At 38.0% G+C, this 20,309-nt stretch overlaps 1 protein-coding gene across 2 annotated transcripts in view; it reads right to left on the reverse strand.

Annotated features, from left to right (window-relative positions):
- rnf126 (ring finger protein 126) overlaps positions 1–20,309 on the reverse strand; it is a 43,871-nt gene that overhangs the window by 12,181 nt on the left and 11,381 nt on the right. Inside the window, exons 2-6 of one of the 2 annotated variants that reach the window (XM_048559868.2) lie at positions 11,020–11,081; positions 7,607–7,670; positions 2,376–2,626; positions 1,924–1,992; positions 437–506 (exon numbers count right to left, since the gene is read on the reverse strand). In XM_048559868.2, coding sequence (XP_048415825.1) covers positions 437–506; positions 1,924–1,992; positions 2,376–2,626; positions 7,607–7,670; positions 11,020–11,081 — 516 coding nt within the window. Of the gene's footprint in view, positions 1–424; positions 507–1,923; positions 1,993–2,375; positions 2,627–7,606; positions 7,671–11,019; positions 11,082–20,309 lie in introns of both variants that reach the window. The other variant, XM_048559867.2, reaches the window with a different exon arrangement.

The following is a 20,309-nucleotide window of genomic DNA, read 5'->3' on the forward strand; positions in this document are numbered from 1 at the left end:
GGGATCTGGGTATCCTTTTTCATGAATCACAACCATACTATCTTGGGATCAAGTTACTTCTAGATTATGGAATTACATTAGAATGCCTAACCATAAATTTATAAACTAGAAAATACTAAAGCTATGAATAATGTATCTGAAGTACAAAACAATGAAAAAACATCATAAAAGCAGTTAGATAAAATGGTCTTATACATCATACAAGACATTCCATATTTTCATTTAAAATATAGCCATAAGTTGCTGGATCTGTTTGAATTATTTCTCAACAACTTGTGTTACTGAACTGTAGAGACTTTGCTGAATATTGAAACTTACATTTACAAAGCTTTAATACTTTTATTTCTCTGCTAGTAACTACAATCACATCTTTGCTTATATCTATCATCTTACTATAATTTCAACATGAACAAGTTGCACTAACCAGATTAACTACCTGTGTAATGATTGTGTCCAAGCCATTGGCTCCCCATGCATAATCCATTGGATTTGAGTGCAATACACCCCTATAAAACACAGAAGTTTACATTAAGGAATTACACAAGCAAAAAGTAATTAAATTTCAATTATAATGAAGGCTGTCTTGTCAGCTTTCAAGTTAAAATAGAAAACAACTTTCACTCCATTTCCTCACCCAAATGCTACAATAATGGAATTTGCAACTCAGCAAAAGGTGTTTATTCCCAATCAGTCAATCTAGATAAGACAGTACCGTTGTTTGACAAATACTTTAGAACGTGAATCTTGCCAAGGGACAGCTGAATTTTTCAACACTAATCTTTCACCCTAATTTATATAGGGTCTGCTAGGTCAACTAACTGAATCAGAGAAACTCCGGCCTGCACAGTTCACAGCATGTCTTTCCAGATATACTGAGCAAAACACTGGACAATTCATGATTTAAAAGCTACTTCTTTAAAAGGAAGTACTTTAAAGGGTACATTTAAAACAATTCATGTCAAAGGTTAACTACCTGGATCAAAGCAACAGTCATCCTGAAGGACAGAGTCAAGGAGGTCCCACTACTGAGCCAACCCAGTAGATGTTAACTGATACAACGGACTGAAAAAGTCTACAGCATAGTCCATATGCAGTCAAGACCAGAACAGTTAAGATGATTGTAGATGTTGACAAAGACAACAGCCAACATAAACTGAATCTCATATCCAATAGGTATTTGATAAAGATGTGTCAAGAAAATACTTGACTTGAATCTTCTCATGAGGCGATCACAATATACATCAAATTTCAAGCATTCCAGCTTTGTTGAGGATATCTTCCTGCTCATTTTCTTATAACTTTGATTACAATATGCTGCAGCAAGCATGGGAGAAAAATTAGAAATAGAATAGCTAATGACTTTTGGAATTCAATGATGGGTTTCATCACTGCAGTTTTAAAATGCAAAATCAGAATTTCTCACATCTGATCTTCAAAATGGACTGAGGTGAATGGGACAATTGCCATTAAAATATAAACTCAATGAAACAACAAACCAGAAAATAAATAGTGATGAAACTGACAAAAACTGTCAGTTAACTATATTGCTTAATGACTGAGCTCAACCACTCTGTGGAGACACATTCTGTATTCCCCAAAAAAATAGTAATAGCTTTCTATTAACTGGAAGAATGATTATTTATTAGGTTCTCAGAACTCAGTTAACGTCCAGGTCCAAATTTCAAATCTTCCTGAAAATTGAGAGATTATAATTTTCTGTATAATGTGTTCCAATAATAGCCAATATAGATGCACCTTTGCAATTTCCAGGAAATCTTAGCCATAAGACACAAAATGAGCAATAAATTCCAAATCAGTTTGATTTCTCATTTCAGATAATGCAAACAGATGGTCACAATGCTGACTAATTAGACATTCATACTTCATTATAAACCTTTCCAGTTTCTTTGCAATACAGCTTACCATGGACCTAATCCCAAGTTTGGCACTGCTGTAGGTGCAATGATTCCATTAACCAATTGTTGAATAATTCTGTAATAAACAACAGAAAAGTCTGAATGGAGATTTGTTTCAAAGTACAACAAGGGAAACATACATCTGTAGGCTCCAATCCAGCATAATTCAACATATTATACCATGGCCGCTTCATAAATACCACATGCATCAAAACACACCTCTATTATAAAGTAGAAACATTCTAAAATGCAGTTGCGGCATTTGGAGTATGTTTTTAAATTAATTCAATATCTACCTGCTGGGGTAAAACCCATGCAACAACTCATACCCACTTTACCTGGTTTCCACAGCAGCAAGCTTTATTACAAGAAAGCTATGGTGTAATACAGGTATCAAATTCAATCTCTCAAGGTTTCCCCCCACTGGTTTAATTCTAAAATTCCAAGAGAAAAACCTACCCTTCTAGAGTTGGCACTCCTTCATTTCGCGTTGTAGGACGCCGTGATGGGAACCTGGGTGCTCTGGGTTGCCTAGAACTATATCGTGGCCGTGACTGGTGTTCGCGATCCCTCCTATTTTCAGAATCTCTATTCTCTTCTGAAGTCTGGTTAGTTCCAAACGAAAAAGGATCAAAGGTGTCATCCAGAATGCCAAACGTAAACTGTCCATAACTACCTTGCGGTAAGGAAAGCAGGTGCTGGTCCAAACCCTGGAATGAATGAAATTGTTGAAAGGAAGATTAGGAACAAACATTTTCTGGTCATCAAAACATTTTCAAATTTTCATTTGGTCCTCACTGATACATTTCCCAAATATAATTATGGAATTTACTCCTAGACTCCTATAGAACTTTAGATTATTGCCAAAAGTTGCTGGTTTCTGCCTACCCTAACACACATTACAAACAATGAATCATGACTTTTGCTCACAACTGCAAATTAAAGACCAGGAGATTAATACCTATGGCATAACACTTGGGTTGTTGGTGCAAAAGTGTGTGTCAAAATATAGGAGAATTGGTTCTAGCTGAAATTAAATTGTATGTGTTTTGGAGAAGAGTAAGCACTCAAACCAGAAAACAGCATATATTAATCACCCACTCAGATTACAGATAACGTGCAGTCCCAAAAAGATGAGAAAGTGCAAGAGCAAATTTCGATCATTCACATTCTGCCAGTAAATCTGAACACAACAATACATGGTAAAATTTATGTTCTCGATATAGAATATCATATGTGGCAAAGAGGAGAATCTTTAGATAAAGAAAATTGTGCTTACTAGAAACTCCAAATTAACAAAATTCTAAAACAAGGCATTTCCACCTATTACACACTAATTCTATTTTCTTTAAATTATGGACTTGATTCAATATATTGTTATGTCGGTTCTGGGTTAATTTATTGTTGAATACTCTTGATCAAGCAATTGTACGTAAATATATATTAATACAGTGTTGTGTCATCTTTGGTGCTTAAACTCAGAAAAATGACATAAGCATGTCGGGAAAACTGGATGTCTTTTAGCAAATTATGGAAGTGTCAGTGCTAAATTGTCAATTCTGAGCACACTAATCCTTAGAGTACAGAAGATGGGTGCAGATTTTAAATCAAAGGAGACTTGATCTGATTTACTTTAGGAGAAAGGTATAAATCTGTAAAGACAAAGAAAAGCTGGGTGATAACCAAACTATGACCTGTTATAATGCATTATAGACATAAAAATGGATGCAAAATAGTCTGAGCTTTAAAGTCCTAAATTTCATTCATTCTTTGGTTAATTAGTCTTTTTTAAAAAATGATGCAAACATCAGTATGAGAAAAGCACATAGGACTATGCTTTCCACTAGTAACATTTAGAAAAATTAGCTGAAAACACTGCCAACAAACAATCACCTCCTTACATTTACAGCTGCAAAAAATTTTCTTCTGGGATTAGTCTTGACAAAGTTTAGTATGGTAGCAATCTTCAGCTCTAAATAGACTCAGAAAAAGTACTATTTGAAAACAACTTTTCTACAAATTTTATTAGCATTCTCAAGGTGAAACATGGTAAATTTACAAACCTTTTACAGATATTACCACTATGTTTGCCCCCTTTTTCCATTTTACCCAAATAGCAAAAATTCAATTGTGAATCTTAATATATGGCAGCAAGCTACTCAGAAGTAAAAGTCTGTGTTAGTGTCCTTCACTGTCCTTACCAGATGGTCTCTCAGGTATACTTTCAAGCAAAGGTTAAGTAACAAATAAAGAACAACCAAGACTAACTTAAGCACTCTTATAACCAACTCTGATTCAAATCAACTTACTTAAACTCTGAACAAATAGTATTACATACAAGTTGTCTTGGGTTAACGTCTACAAATAGCAAAAATATTTGGCCTTGTTTTAGGTTCAATTTTATAGACAATTGAAAGGATTAGAAAACTGCTAAAAATACACATTTTTAAATTTAAAAAAGGAAGGAGAGAAATAGGTAATGATAGAATGGTTAACTTAATGTCTGTTTATTGGGAAAATGTTAGCATCTATTATAAAGGTTGTAATAGCAGAGCTTTAGAAACACACAATCAAGCAGTGTCAGCAGATTCATAAAGGAAAATCATGCACAAAATGTTTACTAGAATTCTTTAAGGAGACAACAAATAGGACAAAAGGAATTGTGAATATTTGGATTTTCAGAACGTGTTTGATAACATATCACATATTAGTCTACTTAATAAGATAAGGGTCCATGGTGTTGGAAGGAGGAAGTTAGTGTGGATAGAGGACAGGTTAACTAACAGAAGACCGAGTTGAGAGAAGAGAGGTATTTTCAGTACTGCAACCTGTAATTGATGGTGCGTCACAGGGATCATTCCCTGGGGCCACAATTATTTATAAAATACATCAATGATTTGGATGAGGGAAATGAATGTACTATAGCCAGGTTTGTTGACAACAGTGTCTGTATAAGGATATAGACAGGTTAAGCGAATTGGTAAAAACTTGGCAGATCCAATATAATGTGGTAAGATGTGAAGTTATGCACTTTGGCAGGGAGAATAGAGGAACTGAATATGATTTAAGTGGAGAAAAAGACTGCAGAAAGCTGCAGAACAGTGAGATTTGAGAGTTCTCATCCATGAATCACAAGCAGCTAGCATCCAGTTCAACAGAGAATAGGGAAGACAATTGGAATACCGGCCTTTATTTCAAAGAAAACGAAGTATAAAAATAGGGAGGGTTTGCTAAAGCTATACAAGAGACCAGTCAGACCACACTGGGACTGTTGGTTCTCAATAACACTAACAGTTTTATAAACCTTACTAAGGGAAGATATACTGGTATTGGAATCAAATCCAGAGAAGGCTCACTACACTGATCCCAGATATGGACAGACTGTCTTGAGCAGAGGTTAAGTCTGTATTTGCTGGATTTTAGAGCAATGAGAGGTAACCTTATTGAAACAGAGGATCCTTAGGTGAATTGACAAGGCAGATACAGAAAGATTGTTTTCCTTGTGAGGTAGCCCAGGGTCAGAGGACATAGTCGAAGAACAAGATAGAGATTTACATTTGAGATAAAGGTAAACATTTAAGATAGAAATGAAGAGAAATTTCTTTTGTCAGAAGGTAGTGATCCTGTAGAATTCTTGACCACACCAAGGACTATACAGGTTGAGCTGTAAAAGGGTACACAGGGCTGAGAGAGACTGACATTTAAAAATCAGTAAGGAAATCAAGGGTTATGTAGAAAGGCAGAAAATTTAACTTTAGGGTTATCAGATCAGTAACGGTTTCATTGAATGGCAGTGCCGACTCTGAGCTGAAAGGCCAACTTCTGCTTCGACCTCCTATGGTCAAACACTAACGTGCATAATGAGATTTTGCAGTGGTTTGGAATCTTAAGTTTTAAAACATAGAAGAATGTAACAGCTACACAAAGAAAATAAATGGCTCAAGTTAGACATCATCCATGTAATACAAAGAGAGCAAATCCACATCAGCTAACAGCATATAACCAAATATTTCAACTTGCTACAGCAGCACCTTGCAACGTGAATAAACAACATACAAAAGAGCCAGAAACTTTGTAACTGGACTGCAAAGAGAAATCAAAGATATAAAACATTAAAGTTTAAAAAACAACAAAATTACTTGTTAAATATCTTGAATTATAAAGTCAAATGTAACTTTTGCATATAAAGTAAAATTAAAAATAAACATACCTAAGATAAAAAGTAAGTTTGTCAATGTAGTTCTACTTTTCACATTCCATCATGTGAATCAAAGGAGCCAGATTTCATGAAGGAAAATACTTTTGTTTTATCAAGGTATGTAGTCTTTATGCATACTTATTCAGTAAAATGACGGTTCAGTTTGAAGATCTACAAAGCACTAGTTGCCAAGCTTTGGCAACATCAAAATTAAAACACCCTTCATTAGTTAAAGATCAAAAAATTGAATCAGAAATTAAAATTATTGAAAAGGATGTTGACCTAATACCATTCTGGTTAGCAAAACAGAAATTGCTAGAAAAGCTCAGCAGGCCTGGCAGCATCTGTGAAGGAAAAAACACAGTTAACGTTTCGGGACCGGTGAACCTTCCTCAACGGAGGAAGGGTCACCAGACCTGAAACATTAACTGTTTCTTCATTTTGCAATTATACATGCAAATGGAACCAGACTTGATGGAATGGAGCTCATGGAAAGTTGAATGATTGCAGACTGTTACGAGTTAACAAAAGGACAAGGACACGAAAGGAGATGAATATGAAAATGAAAATGTCTGTGTATTTTAAATTTGATGCTTTGAAACCTGGAGACAATGTAATGAAATTGCAGCAAGGGATGAGCATGATGCGACTGACCTTCAAAACAAGATGAATGTCAAACAACAGGTAACAGAAGCAGAGAGATTAGAATAAAACGTGACAAGATATGGAGTTGAAGGCGCCAGTATACAATGCAGATCCTGACACCAATCAGATGATATCATCAAGGATCAGCTTGAAGTTGGAGGATATAGAAGGATCTTCAGAGGATTCCAAAGGTAACAATGCTCAGACAGGTCAAGAGGCTATTGTTAGGAAGTATTTAGCTACAGCTGAATAAGGAGGAGTTAAATCAGGCTGGGAAATGGAGTAGGAATATTGGAGGCGGATGCACATTTGGCCATGTCAAAAGATAAGAGAAAATTTGATAAGGAAAGGGAAAAAATAACGTACCATAGCCCTAGTCAGAAAAGCTGTTATTCACAATCTTGCTCAGATTTGCTGTGGCAAAATTAAAAGCTTTTAAAAGTAGGTGGTAACTATTAACAAGTTATTACAATTAATGAGTTAAAACTATAGCTGCATTACAGAATGATTGGTAAGATGTGAATGAAATAAAGATATATGCAAGAGTGGTGGTACGCTGCCACAAGCTTATTTCAGAGAACTACATCAAAATCCTTCCAAAATGAGACTGTAATAATTTAAGCTAGGTGATTTTAAAGGATACTTCTAATATTATTGCATTGACTAAAACTAAAAGATGATGCAAGATTTTATGTATTAATCAAAAGGTTATAATAGAATAACACTTCAATGATTTTTTTAAAAATCAAAAAACCAAAGTCAGGAATTGAAATGTCACATTCATAAGCTGATAATTATGTGCTGCAGCGTGATTAAACTTGAAAACCTGGAAAACCATGCTACCAACCTCAAATAACTGTCGAGTCTGGTCACTTGTGGAAGCTGTTGAACTGGAGCCATTTTCAGTATTCCTACAAGAATTCCAAACAGTGCACAATGAACAATGTCATAATATATAATTCTCATGAGAATTTGCAACTAGTTATTACAGATTAATAGGCAAGAAAAGCAGGCTATTTCATGCATACCAGCTCAAGGTTAAAGTCAGAGCCCAGGCTAAAACTAATTAGCAATATCAGTTTTAGTTAAAAATTATTGTGCATTTTTTCATTTCAAAATCCCAACAGTTCCCAAGAAGAACTAAATATATTGTGCAAAAACCTTAAGATTCATGAAAAACCTCTAAATTCAATGTTCACCTATCATTGGAAGACTGATCAGCTGCTTCCAGGATCCTTCAATGTGGTCACCAATTCACTAAAACAAAAATGTTTTATGGCTCATTTTATTTCGAATGCAATGCAATCAGCATACTCTGCAAAGAGGAACTGACAAAATGATCTAGCTAATTTTTATCAGTTCCTGAGGTGTTGTTTAAAGCAGGAAAACAGGGACCAAGACCTTCAGTCATAACAGACACACTTAGAAACCTGCTTTTTTGGGGTTCCCCAACTCACCAGAAAGCTGATCAATTGACACCTGTTACAAACTTTAAGTCGGCGCATTGTAAACAATGCAAATCAGCTGTGATCCACCATTCAATGGTGACTCGGAGGAATCAGTTGGAGGACAAAAGTCCACTACGTGAACAATCAGCAATGACAATCTTGTCAGTTCAAGGTGATGAGCTGCATCACATTAGGCATTCTTATCTTCACATTCTACTAGCTATGAACACTGGAGTTGAATATTCAACAGGCAAAATGAAAAATGCATTAATGACTAATCTTTTTGAGCCTTATTAGATCTTAAGCCACATAATTTGAGTTAATACATAAATACTGACAGCTTTAATCCAACTGCTGGGCCAATGCAATGACAAAGCAGTTACCTATCCTCCAATTTCTGTACTCTTGCCAGCCTGAAGGTAGGAACAGTTTGATGTGATATCTGCCTTCCAGCATCTCACCCCAAGTGACTATTTTTTGACATGGTTTGAAAGAACTTTTATCTTTGGAGAGTGGAAAAGGCAAGATAAGCAGAAAATCAAGTAGGACATGAACAACACTGAACAAGGCTGCAAAGCCTTCAATATATGTAGAAGTTGCTTTCTCTGTCAACTCTCAGCACAATAGCATCTAGCCCATTATGCAGTAATACCACAAACAACGTAACTTTACTAAGACACAAAACTTAGACTCAGATTGAACAGAAATTATGAAGCAGCTTTGAAAGTATCTAACTACTTTCTTGGCTACAACGTACCTGTGCAAAGACAACAGAAACGTGTCACTTATGAAATGCAATCACAATTACTAGAAAATAAGTGATCAAATTATGCTGTACCTTCTTGGAGAATTCTTGCATTAGGATATTCTATGGTATTCAAAAGTATAGCAAGATTGAAAACAGCAGCCAATGACCAGATTAGCACAAAGACTTTTTCTTGTAGAATAAAGAAGGCCTCTCAAAAAACTAAGTCATTCATTTGAAATGAAACTGTTTTACAATCTTATGATAAATTCAGTATGATGAAAACGTTTTGCAATAACTTTCCAGCCCACTGGTGTTAAGCATCATTTGCAATGGGTACATGAAAATTCAGTAAAAATACTTCAATTTGCTCCATCAGAAAATGTGCTGAAAATTAATTATAAGCTAGAAACATTAATGTGAATGTATTCTCTCAAGCAGTTAGCAAATGTGTTCCGGTACAGTGGCTAAATCTTTTCCAGAATAGCAACCTCCCCAATATCGTTCCAACTTACTGTGAACAATGTGCTTTAAAATGTTAGAACAACAACGTTGGGTTATTTAGTAAGACATCAAAACTACAAATTATCCAGCTTATCCTTCCAAAACTTACCAACGTGTTTAAATAAGCACAAACCAGAGATCCGTCAATAAGACCATGAAATAGGAATAGGAGTAAGTCATTCAGCCCCTCAGAACTTGTTCCGTCATTTAATAGGACTGTAGCTGATTCTTCACGTACATTTTCCTAGTATTTTTCCATCGCCCTTGATTTCACTATTAATAGAGAATCAATCTACCTACCTACCTCGTACTATCAGATCCTTAATCACACAGAAAGACTCTGCCCATAGCTTTCTGGAGCAAGGGCTTTCAAAGTTGCTCAGGGAGAAGAAATTCCTCCTTACTTCAGTCTTAAATTGGCAGTCCTTAGTTCTGAGACTGTCCCCTCTGGTCCTAGAACGGCTTAATTGCTTGAGAGTAGAGTGCATGGACGATGCCTTTAAATTTCCAGCTCAATTTAAAAATATCCCTCACTAACAGCAAATGTTCCACAATTGAACGTCACTTATTTTTGAAACTATATACTGCAACCATACATATGCTATAATTATGATCTCAAAGATTTCATTGGAAGGTCAGAGGATATGCTGAAGGGTCAAACAGTGTTAACAAAACTTAAAATGTACTTTGAAGAACCATACACAAAACAAGTATTAATTAATGACCCATGATGTCACTCAGTCTGTCAGACTTATTTTCCAGACCAAGGATACTATACTAAGTCATATTAATGGAGACAGATTTATTGGTGTAGGGTGCTACAATGAAGAAAGAGCTGAGGATGCTGGGAAGGTTTGAAGTTTCCCTGCACAATATGGAGGCATTATGCACTTTTGTTGAAGCTGAGTGGAAAGAGGAAACATGCAGTTCATGAATTTAGAAGCGCTGTGGACAGAAACATAATCAACCCACCTTATCAAGTGTCCTAGGTACTGTGATTAACCCCACAAGTAGCTGTAGTTTCAAAAACTACATCAAAATTTCATATAAAAAGTCTACTAGGCAAGCTCAAAGTCACAAGGCAGCAAGGTAAAAACTGCACAATTGAGAAAATGGTCAGAAGGTAGAAAACAAATGGCAAAGGAGTCAGGAGTTGCATTCATAAACTTTAAAAAGGACATTGATCATGTTTGTAACTAGTATAGCAGTATGCCAAGTCAAAACAGATTCAAAGACCTACATAGTGCTCATTCTTAACAAGTACTCTCAATAAAGTTCAGCACTTAATAACATATCATTATTGCATGCAATAGATAGCTTAATCTTTAACTTTGCTTGGTGCCAAACAAATTGCAGCCAGTCATTCACAATTACACGGCTAGATTTGATTCTGACACCCAGAGGCGCAATGACAGTTCTACTATTAGATTACCATCTTTCAGCCAATCCACTTGTAATATCATTGCAGATGGGACATTATATTACAGATGTTTGTTGAAATTCTTACATTTTAAAATAATTAAATCCTGGTGATGACATTGCTGTACAAAGATATAGTTTTACCTTGGTACTTGATCGAGTAGTTCTTCTATGAAACCAGAGTCACATCTTGGACATGTGTATTCCTGAAGATAAAATAACGTAACATCAGAAGACAGTAAAAGGTAAAAATCTGAAATTCGGCCACAGAACCAAACAAAAAAATTAACAATTTTGTTTTAAATAGTATGTAGATTTGTCCCTGGTGACATCACTCAGAAGTAAAATAACAGGAACAGACAAGGGTAAAAATGCACTATAAACTACTTCTTTCGCAAACTACTTGATAATTATTATTTAAGTTGACACATAAGCTCATCATGTCCAGTTAGAGATTGGCAGACAGTTATCTAAAAATGCAATGTAACCAACTGCTAGAAGATGGGTAGATGTTTGGACTTTCATTGAACTTTTCCAGCAGTCACTTAGTCTTCACGTCAAATACAGGAACACACTCAAATACTGCAGTCCAAAAACTGGAATTGTTTGAAACATTGTTAGAATGTCCAACACAGCATATTTTTAACATCATCAACCTACCGAGACAATTCAGATGAAGTCCAGAGGACCACAGACCTGCACTCTCATTAGACAGACAACTGGTGGTAGTTTACTCCAAGTGTCATACGCAAGGAGAGGCGATCTTCATGCTAACATCAATCAATATGGGAACAGAAGCTGTGCTGTGACATTGTTCTGTTTTACAAACCAGCTGAGGTAACCAACACTCAACAATTCAGATAAGTGGTACTACATGGTACCACAATTATGTTTTCATTCTTTATGCAGCAATACAATTACCCACGTGCATAAAACCTCCTTCAATACCACTTAACCTCATGTGGCTCAGTAAATAAGATGCCAGCCCCAAATTCCGCAAAATCCAAAATCTAGCATGATTTCAGTTCCAAAGCTTCAGGTTTTAAAGTTAACTTGTAATTTATCTTGTAAGTAATAGCAAAGAAACTGCAGCTAAAAAAGCCACATGGTACTTCATAAAATTTAAGTACCCTTCTTCATTACTTGTTATTTAAAAAATAACTTTAGAAAGACGAATAGGAAAGGCAGATGCAACACCTATTCAACAAAGTAAAAACCCTACTTCTGAACTAATCAGCTAATTGTTTTACTGTATCTTGTATTGCAAAATGTGCACCAACTAGTTATCTGGTGTAGAGGGTCAATCTGGACAAGTTCAGTCGTTGGTGTTCCATTCAGACTGTCAGATTACAACAAAATATAGAGTTACAGCTGAAGTTTGACATTTCCCAACACTAGCTAAAAGTTTTGACATAAGCCTCAGTTATGGCTTTATTCTAGTCAAGATTGGGGCAACAGCAAGTGAAGAAGCCTATATGCTATGAGTTGCAACATGTTATTTCAGCTTGAGAGTTCTTGTTAATTTAGATACATAGAAATTTGAACAAATTCTAGCTCAAAAAGCACCAAAAATATTAACTATTGGTAATGTTAGTAAAAATTAACAGTGCTCAAATCATCCTCATTTCACTTACTGACCCTGCATCACTTTCAACTCAAAATACATACCATTAGAGAGCTCAGCAATAGGAATGACCAGCACTTGCATAAAAATCAGATGCTTCGCTAATCCTGATTATTACACTGCTGATTTATTAGCTGGAATATCTTCACATCCTTCATTAATTAGTCAAGCTGTAGTAAGTGCAATTTATATAACACGTCAGTCATGGTACAAAGTACTAATAGTGTCTAGTTCCATGAAATAAGAATTGCCAATTCATTTAAAAAGTAATATATATTTGTGCGCTATGCACACAAGGTCTTCACAAATTAAGTCACATTTCACTCTGAAGACATTTCAATAAACTACTTCTACAAAAAAGCAGAATAAATTGGAAAACACATCATGCAAGTCATATATTTAACTAACAAATGATTGCGTGCAATTGGTTTTGATAGTTTTTCCAGAAAGTCCTAGAATCACTTTTCTGTGCTCTATATTCACAGGGAGAACTGGTAAAAAATTAAACAGCAATACATTTTGTTGATGGTTAATTAATTCTAAAAATTGAATCTGTACAGATGTTTACAATTAATACATTACATTTCTGACAATAAGAAAACATTTCAAAACTAAGACTCAGAACAGAAAACATCTTTCCGATGATAACAAGGTATAGAGCTGGATGAACACAGCAGGCCCAGCAGCAGAGGAACAGGAAGGCTGACGTTTCGGGCTTAGACTCCCGGTCTAGGTCCGAAACATCAGCCTTCCTGCTCGACCTGCTGTGTTCATCCAGCTCTATACCTTGTTATCTCAGATTCTCCAGCATCTGCAGCCCCTGCTAACATCTTTCCTACGTGCATTTCTGATAATATCCTTCTTTTTTACTAATGACAGACAAAGCCTCTAAACTCATGCAGCAAATAGGTGGAATAGCAACTACACCCTCTTCCCCATGGGATGTGTCAAAACAAATAGACAGTCCTTAGCTTCCCTGTGGATTCATTATGTTGGTTAATTTACTTTCTGCAGTTGTTTCCAGCAATCTAAGGAGTGAATTAATTTATTCTAAATAATTCTTGCATTATTTTGCAACAGACACACAGATTCTATTCCTGCACCGGGAATCTGTTCTGCATTTTTTCAAACTTGTGAATAGTGCAGCATGTTCATTTTCTGGATTACAATGAATCATATTGAAGTACGAGATGGGAGCACATGTTTGTTCAAAGAATAAGAGGCAGTTTACAAACACTGCATGTTATTCCTTTCAAATTGGGTTTTTGTTTAAATACGAACAATAAAGTTTATGCTTTCTCCTCCCATTCACTCATCTAAAAGTCTTTTCTTTCCCTGAAACACCATGCAGGAGGATACACTTCATTGTATCACAAGAAAACCAAGACAAAATAAATTTAAATCATTAGTAATGCCAGTTATGATTACAACAAAATTTAAAATGCTAGTTACTTAAAGCTTCTTCGCAGTACTACAAGTTAAAATACACAGCATAGAAACAGTTTCAGTCATCCCAACTGCTCTGATGTTTATACAGCACACCAGTCTCCTTCCACTCCATTCTCTGTCTCATCCTGGCCTTTCCGCATTTCTTTCTATTCAAAATTTTCTTATAGGTTGGCCCTGCCACTTCCGGTGGTGAATTCCACATTCCATCCACTTAATTTACCAATTGGATTTATGCATAAATATCTTCATTGAGGACATCCTGTTTTCAATTTACCCATGCGTAGCAGTATGTTCTCCACATTCACCCTCTTTGGTCCATTTCATAGGTTTTAAAACCTTTCTCAGATCAACTTAACACCATTTCTCTTCAAAGAAACAAAAACAATCTGTTCAGAAATGTTTTGTTCATTTCTTTCCAAGATCTCCTTACTTTTTGACGCACTTCAGTTTCTTTTGTCAGATGCTAATGACATTTCTATCTGTCCTATTAAAGTGCGTTAATACTGTACCTATTTATCGATGCTGAACTTAGCTTGCCATTTCACTGCCCAGTGTTTTCAGATGGTTTAATTTATTTTGGTGCATTCATTTGCTATAATCCCCAATTTAGAATATTACACAAATGTTACTTGCTGCCAAGTCCAAAATATGCAAGTAAGCTACAACTTAGCAGTGGTCCCTGCATTAATCTTTGTGGATCATTGATTTCTAACTCTCTTCAAAAACACAAATAACTACACTTTCCCCTCATATTCTGCTTTCTACCTCTTCAGCTAGTTTGTTATCCAGTTATTTGTCCCATAACTTAATATGACTTTGTTCTGAGCCCAACATACTATCCTTTATCGATGGCCTTTTAATGTTCAATGACTACACGCCCATTTACTCTTTCAACCAGTTTTTCCAGGTTTCTGCCAGAATCCATCTTGATTTTTTTATTTCAACTTTATCTAACACACCTTTATCGTATATGGGGAAGGCATTAGTGGGCAGATACACATACATAGCTCAGACCTAAAATTGTGTCTTTTATTTTGACTACTTTGTCAATTATTTCATCACCATTACCTTGTCTTAAATATTCATTTCAAGCTCATCTTCTAGCCTGTAAGACTTTTATATCCTTGTTTATCTGATTTCCTTTGGAAAACTACTACTTCTACATCCATTTTGATTCAATTGTGAGTCAGTAAACAGCTAAATAAAAGCACATTTCTCTTGAATTAAATTTTTAAAAATTGAGTTAATATTTTAAAAGATATGTCACTGTTCTCTGATCTTTATTTTTCAAATTTTCTCTCAGTTAACCTTTAGCTCCACTCATTCCCTCATAATTTGCTCTTTGCCAAGTTAGTCCTTGTCTAGACAGCCAATACCAAGGAGCAAAACTAAATTTGTGTGGGCACAATGTTAGAATTTTGTTTTTTTTTAGAAGCTTAAATGTCATAGGCACTCAAATGAATATAGTGGAAAGTTTCTAAGTTGCCACTTACAGCACCACCTTAGGTACAATCCTTAAATTACAGAATAGAGAAATGAAGAAAAGTTATAGCATAGCTTTACACAGTATAACTATAGGTCAGGAAAACAAGTTAAGAAGATAAACATCACAGTCTCTCTCCAAGGGCTGTCAACAGCAGACCAGTGCAGGGGGCTTCTGCATGGTCTGACAGTTGGCTGATGTCCCATTCCACATTGGGCCACTGGTCACCAGCGACTCTGCTTTGGAGGCCGGAGTCAGATGTCCAGGGCTGTAGGAAGGGAGGAGAAGAGGGAGAAAAAAGAAGAAAAAGAACAGATGGAGTATCCTACTTCACTGTCATCTTACCATAATACAGCATCTGTTGCAAGGGGGCAAACTTCATACGTGGAAAATCCATGTGGGAGTGTGTTGCATATGAAGTGCAAGTTGAGCTGTTTGACTTTCCTCAACTGATTTTGCTGGTGTTGATCCAAAATTAGAATTGTATACATTTCGATGTTGCCCTCTCCACCCTCTGAACTCTAGTGAATACAGCCCAGTCAAACCAATGAATGCCCTGCCATCCCCTAGTATCTTCACTGCACACCCTGTGGCAAGTATGCTCTTTCTTTTCTTAGGTAGGGAAACCAAAACTGTGTACAATATCCTAAGGTATCGTCTTACCAAAGTCCTGTATAACTCCACTAAGACATCTCTACTTCTGAACTTAAATCCTCTTGCAATTAAGGTCAATAAGCCATTTGTCATCTTAAAATGACCATTATAATATAAAATACAACCCGAGAATATAAAATACACATGCCCATCTACTTTCATTGACTGATGTGCAAGATCACAAAGATCCCTTTGTACATCCAAATCTTCTAAATATACCACTAGCTAAAAAATAACTTCCTTCCTGTTTTTTTTGATACTGAATTATATAACTTCACATTTAGTCACATTATACTGCATCGCCCATGTGTTTGCCCGTTCACTAAAAACTTGTCTAAATCACCTTGAAAACCCCCCTGTATCCTCCTCAGAACCCCACCCAGTTTTGTGTTCTCAGCAAACCTGAGAATGCTGCATTTGGGTCCCTCATCCAAGTCATTTATAATGAAAGTGTGAATAGCTAGCGTCCGAACACTGATTCTTACCCATTTACTCCCACTTTGTTTACAGCGGGTCAGTAATTATTGATTCGTGCCAATATATTACTCCCTAGCCCAGGTTAATTTGCCCATTAACCACTTATGGAAGACCTTCTTAAAAACCTTTTTGAAAACCACCATGACCACTGGTTTCCCCTTACTTATTCTACTAGGTACATCCTTAAAAACCTCCAGTATATGTGTTAAGCATGGGAAGGTGGTATTAGCGTTGGATTGTTAATCCAGAGATCCAGGCAATGTTCTGGAGACCTAGGTTCAAATCCCGACACAATTAAAAAAATCTGAAATAAAAAGTCTAGTAATGGCCATCAATCCATTATCAGTTATTGTAAAAATTTGCCTGGTTCATTAACGTACTTTATGGAAGGAACTGCCATCCTTACCTGGTCTGGTCTACCTGTGACCCACAATAATGCAGGTGACTCTTAACAGTCCTCTGGGCAATTAGGGATGGGCAATAGATACTGACCTCACCCTATAAATGAATAAAAATCTTTCACTGTTGCTGGCTTAAAATTCTGCCATCAGCAGAGCTGCTTCTCCTGCATGAACTGCAGCAATTCTAAAAGACACCCTTCTCAACAGCAACCAAGAATTGCTATTACCAGCCTTACTAGCATGGTCTCTGATTCATTATTTTAAAAAAAAGTTATACAACAGCTTTTGCTCCCCCCAAGACAGAGCACATGCCATCCTTGCTTACTCCAGGGTAGCTGTCTCCAGCATGCAGTGTATGGTTATTTATTAGGACTATTCAAAACCGCTTAACAAGCACCAACTGTTTTGGGCAATGACAATAAATTCACTAACTAATGTGCTAATAAATCAACAAAGCCATTTGTATTGACAAATCGTAGAAGTGACCAAGATAGTTGAAGGCAGAGTGGTAGATGTTGTTTACAAGGTTGTAGCAAAGTCTTCTGCATGGTAGACTGGTTAGTAAAGTTTAATCACTTGGGATCCAGGGAAAGTTAGCAAAAGGGCTGTTGCACAGTCCAGGCACCTGGGTTCACTTCCAGCCTTGCAGGACTATGTGTGGAGTTTGCACATTTGCCTCATGTCAGCATGGGTTTCTTCCAAATGCTCCGGTTTTCTCACTGTCCAAAGAGGTGCAAGTTAGATGGATTGGCCATGCTAAATTGCCCATTGTGCCTAAGGACATGTTGCTGAAGGTGATTAGCTATGGGAAATGCAGGGCTGTACAGAGGGGGGCTGGGTATGGGTGGGATGCTCTTCCGACGATGTGTGGGCTTGTCAAGCCAAATGGCCTGTTTCTATGCGGTGGGGATTCTGTGTAAGATTTACAACAATGTTATGAGACTGGAGGTTTGAGCGAGAAAGGAGATGCTGAACAGAACCCAAGGCTAAGGGGTTGTTTTATAGAGATTTATAAAATCATGAAGGGTATAGATAATGTAAATAGCCCAGAGCCAGAGAGTCCAAAACTAGCGAGCGTAGGTTTAAGGCGAGAAGAGAAAGATTTAAAAGCAGGCAAATGGGACTAGCTCAATTTAGGAAACCATGGATGAGTTGGGCCAAATGGCCTGTTTCCACATTGTATAACTGGATAAACAGTGACTGCTCTGAAAAACCATCACTAAGCTAAATTTGTTCTACTTTTGACCTATCAAGCTGCTGTCATTTTAAGTAACCAGGATTCTGTTGTATTACACAACAGAAAATACCATCTTGGCAATTCAAACCGAAGGACAAAATCTTTGCTTTTGATTCTCCACTGAAGTGAAAATGACAACATTTTAATGATTAGGCTTTCAGGAAAGTACTATGAGAAACAGCTGTTTCTCAGTATCTTTTGATGATGCTTAGTTATACCTAATAAACTTGGTAACAACTTCTCATTGTAGTTTATCTTTATGAACTTGAATATGTATAGACAAGAACAATTAAAACATCAAGAGGAAAAACACATTTCAAAGATTTAACTTCTAAAATTGGAATGAATTATTTACACACAATGATTTTTTGTTCATTTCATTCAAAAGTGAACTGCCATGCAGTAGCAGTTGCATCTTACCGCAGGATGAATTTACATGATTATAAATTCACTACATTCAAAAGGTCAGACCAAACGCAATAAAGCTTACAGTCCTGCTAGTGCTGGATTTCATTCCCAATAAAACAAATGGAGGAATGAACACAGGCTAGTAAAGTGCTTAAATGGAGAAACTTGGTCATCGCGTCTTCATCTAAAAGTATCCACTGCTACATCTGGCATGGTTGGAAGATTGCCAAACTATCATCAATACTGCATTTTGGACAACACCTATTAAAATTAGGTTGCAACTACCTCCAATTCATTTCACCCAAAAAGGAAACTTTGATTTTGTCTGTGAAGTTTTAATTAAATCATTGTGTCATTCAAAGTGATGGCCCATTATGTCAGAGATAGTAGGCATTGCCGATGCTAGAGAATTGGAGATAACAAAAGTGTAGAGCTGGATGAACACAGCAGGCCAAGCAGCAGAGGAGCAGGAAAGCTGATGTTTCAGGTGTGAACCTTTCTTCAGAAATGGGGGAGGGGAAGGGGATTCTGAAATAAACAGGGAGGAGGGGGGGGGAAGGAGAGAGAGGAGGGGGGGGGGAAGGAGAGAGAGGAGGGGGGGGAAGGAGAGAGAGGAGGGGGGGGGGAAGAAGAGAGAGGAGGGGGGGGGGAAGAAGAGAGAGGAGGGGGGGGGGAAGAAGAGAGAGGAGGGGGGGGGGAAGAAGAGAGAGGAGGGGGGGGAAGAAGAGAGAGGAGGGGGGGGAAGAAGAGAGAGGAGGGGGGGGAAGAAGAGAGAGGAGGGGGGGGAAGAAGAGAGAGGAGGGGGGGGAAGAAGAGAGAGGAGGGGGGGGAAGAAGAGAGAGGAGGGGGGGGAAGAAGAGAGAGGAGGGGGGGGAAGAAGAGAGAGGAGGGGGGGGAAGAAGAGAGAGGAGGGGGGGGAAGAAGAGAGAGGAGGGGGGGGAAGAAGAGAGAGGAGGGGGGGGAAGAAGAGAGAGGAGGGGGGGGAAGAAGAGAGAGGAGGGGGGGGAAGAAGAGAGAGGAGGGGGGGGAAGAAGAGAGAGGAGGGGGGGGAAGAAGAGAGAGGAGGGGGGGGAAGAAGAGAGAGGAGGGGGGGGAAGAAGAGAGAGGAGGGGGGGGAAGAAGAGAGAGGAGGGGGGGGAAGAAGAGAGAGGAGGGGGGGGAAGAAGAGAGAGGAGGGGGGGGAAGAAGAGAGAGGAGGGGGGGGAAGAAGAGAGAGGAGGGGGGGGAAGAAGAGAGAGGAGGGGGGGGAAGAAGAGAGAGGAGGGGGGGGAAGAAGAGAGAGGAGGGGGGGGAAGAAGAGAGAGGAGGGGGGGGAAGAAGAGAGAGGAGGGGGGGGAAGAAGAGAGAGGAGGGGGGGGAGAAGAGAGAGGAGGGGGGGGAGAAGAGAGAGGAGGGGGGGGAGAAGAGAGAGGAGGGGGGGGAGAAGAGAGAGGAGGGGGGGGAGAAGAGAGGAGGGGGGGGAGAAGAGAGGAGGGGGGGGAGAAGAGAGGAGGGGGGGGGAGAAGAGAGGAGGGGGGGGGGAGAAGAGAGGAGGGGGGGGGAGAAGAGAGGAGGGGGGGGGAGAAGAGAGGAGGGGGGGGAGAAGAGAGGAGGGGGGGGGAGAAGAGAGGAGGGGGGGGGAGAAGAGAGGAGGGGGGGGGAGAAGAGAGGAGGGGGGGGGAGAAGAGAGGAGGGGGGGGGAGAAGAGAGGAGGGGGGGGGA

The sequence above is a fragment of the Stegostoma tigrinum genome, chromosome 30, assembly GCF_030684315.1.
Source record: "Stegostoma tigrinum isolate sSteTig4 chromosome 30, sSteTig4.hap1, whole genome shotgun sequence".
NCBI lineage: Eukaryota > Metazoa > Chordata > Chondrichthyes > Orectolobiformes > Stegostomatidae > Stegostoma > Stegostoma tigrinum.